Source organism: Microcaecilia unicolor, chromosome 4, assembly GCF_901765095.1.
Source record: "Microcaecilia unicolor chromosome 4, aMicUni1.1, whole genome shotgun sequence".
NCBI lineage: Eukaryota > Metazoa > Chordata > Amphibia > Gymnophiona > Siphonopidae > Microcaecilia > Microcaecilia unicolor.
The window spans coordinates 337,221,615-337,224,056 of NC_044034.1; the positions used below are offsets into that span (position 1 = coordinate 337,221,615).

The 2,442-nt window shown below is 46.6% G+C and overlaps 1 protein-coding gene across 1 annotated transcript in view; it reads right to left on the reverse strand.

The window, feature by feature from the left end:
• Nucleotides 1–2,069, reverse strand: part of GYG2 (glycogenin 2) — a 99,904-nt gene extending 97,835 nt beyond the window's left edge. Inside the window, exon 1 of the mRNA XM_030202081.1 lies at nt 1,986–2,069. Within this exon, the coding sequence (XP_030057941.1) occupies nt 1,986–1,992 (7 nt within the window). The 5' untranslated portion in view covers nt 1,993–2,069. The remainder of the gene's footprint in view (nt 1–1,985) is intronic.
• Nucleotides 2,070–2,442: the final 373 nt, after the last annotated feature.

Genomic DNA, 2,442 nt, shown 5'->3' on the forward strand with positions numbered 1-2,442 from the left:
CAGAGTATAATAAGGGAGGATAGACCCCCTCACTATGCCATTATAATCATCTCCAGTGCGCACTGCATACCTGAACTAGCAAGGTCCCAAGCTTTGTCAGCACAAGCCTCTGCCCATGCACCACGTCCACCCCCACCTGTGCAAAAACTGCACAAGCATGGGGGCGGGCCTCACGTTATGCTGTTGTGCAAAAACTGTATACATTGGAGCGGGACTCCCTCAAGCATTCTTATTGCACAAAAAGCCAGCATTGTGCAGGGAGGGGAGGGAGATGGTACTGCACAGCATGCGAGAAAGACTTCTGCCAGCCAGACTTGGGGGAACCTGTCAGCCAAGTGCCTCAGTTTTGGGGAGACCTGGGGGACCCATCCCCCTCTTCCAACACAGGCACCCAGGGTGCTCCCCCTTCCTTTACTATACCACTAATTGAGAGATTTGCATACACCACATTAATTGTACACATCTTCACATATGAAACCCATTTTGCTGATGGAAGGCCAGACAGACTTGCTTAAGCATTGGTAACTAGGTGGTCACCCAGGGCAGCAGCAAAGAGCAACTGACAGCAACACTATAGATCCTATCAGCAACACAAACTCAAGAGCCATTAATGTGCTTTTTACCAGCAAGGAAAAGAGTAATTTTCAATCAGCCTGTTACTTGAGTAAAAGGTTTTTGAAACTACTCATATATGTACACACAGTTTAATATTTAAAAAGTGTGATGTGCATCTATGTATTTTTAAGTGATTGTTCTGGGATGGGTGATGTTGAGAAAATCACAACCTTTTGAATCTAAGTTACAAGGAGGCTTAGGGCATGAAAAATAATGGGGGGGGGGGGGGGAGACAAGATTTAAAGTTTGCTTTAGGCACTTAAAGAACTCAGCCTGTGCAAGGGTCTTGTTTCTGCAGGAACCACTGGGTTCCTATAGAAAGTTCCATCTTCAATGTGGGTTTTTTTTTATCATCAGCTCTATAACCTAGCAGTGTTAAATATCCCTAACATGAATCGGTCACCATTCAACAGTTGCAGATTTGAGAAACTTTGTAAAGAGAGGGGAGGATAACAGTATAATAATGATGAACACGTTTGAGCCATACAAAGCGGAGGATGGTCAGCTGACTTCAGTTCATCAGGACGATCCAGTCCTGCTTTTGCCCTACTGCAGTCCTAGCCTAAGTCTATAAAGCAGGATAGCATGGGCATGCCAAGGGACAAAACCAGGAATGGAACAACTTCTACCTAAAACAATGAAACCAGCTAGCAGTGAGCCAGAATTCTATTTTAATACCAGAGCATAATTGTCTCTGAAAGTTCATGCGACAGTTGATAATTCTGGTGGAAGTCTTACATAAAACTTTTTTCATACCTCTGAACCCCTGAAATTTCTGAAAGAAATCACGGGGGGTTGCTTCAGTGTGCAAACTGGCCACTCATCGTATACATTGCAGCAAACATCTTTCTAAATAAGCTCCTTTCAAGTTGCTATATTATAAAAAACAGTCTCTTACCTACAGTACTACTACGATATTACAGTGCCAAAAGTAATTCAAAGCTGAGCTTCGTGCTGGTTCTTGAGCAAAATACCAGCAAACCAAGCCCTTCACGTTCAGAAATTTATTAGAAGGCTTAACACAAAGAGGAAACTAATACAAGAATGTTATCCTGTTAATTAACAGACACCTTTACTCCCTGTCCATAAGAGGCAAATAGCTTAAAATAAATTCTTACCTAGGGCTCTCCAGTATAACAGATACAAAGCCTAAAACAACCTTCAAATATTAGAACATCAACTTATCCCTTACTGCGGGGGGGGGGGGGGGGGGGGGAAGGGGAGGGGAAAGGACTCTACTACTATTACTATTATCATTTCTATAGCGCTACAAGACGTTCGCAGCTCTACCAAAAAGAACATATTCCAGTTTTCAAATATCAACCAAAGAACCCCCCCCATCAAGAAAAAAAAAAAAAAAAAGCACTTACCAGACATGCTGGCATGCGGTGCCTCGGACCTTCTTACTTAAATGAAAGGCGCTGGAGGAAGGGTAGACCGAGGTCCCAGCAGGCCCGGGAGGGAGGCAACGACCGAACGACTCTCTCCCTCCGCCACCTCCTGAAATGCAGGTTAATAATTACGACAGCGGCGCTTACACTGACTGACTCTCCCCCTCCCCCCTTACGTACGGTGATACTAGCGGCACGAGCCAGCGTCTCGTCGATTCTAGGGGCCAGGGCTCATTTGAACTGACCTTCACCACCTGCTGCTGCCCCTGCACTGTTATGACCCACCCCCCCCCCCCCCCCCCCGAGCAATGGAGCGCGCGTGCTGCGGCTTTCTCCACACTCCACAGCTGTGGACTGGCAAGGAGGGGGGGGGCACACACCGAGACTCCTCCCCTCGAACACACAGCCCCCGAACCCCCTGCTCCCTCCCTCCCTC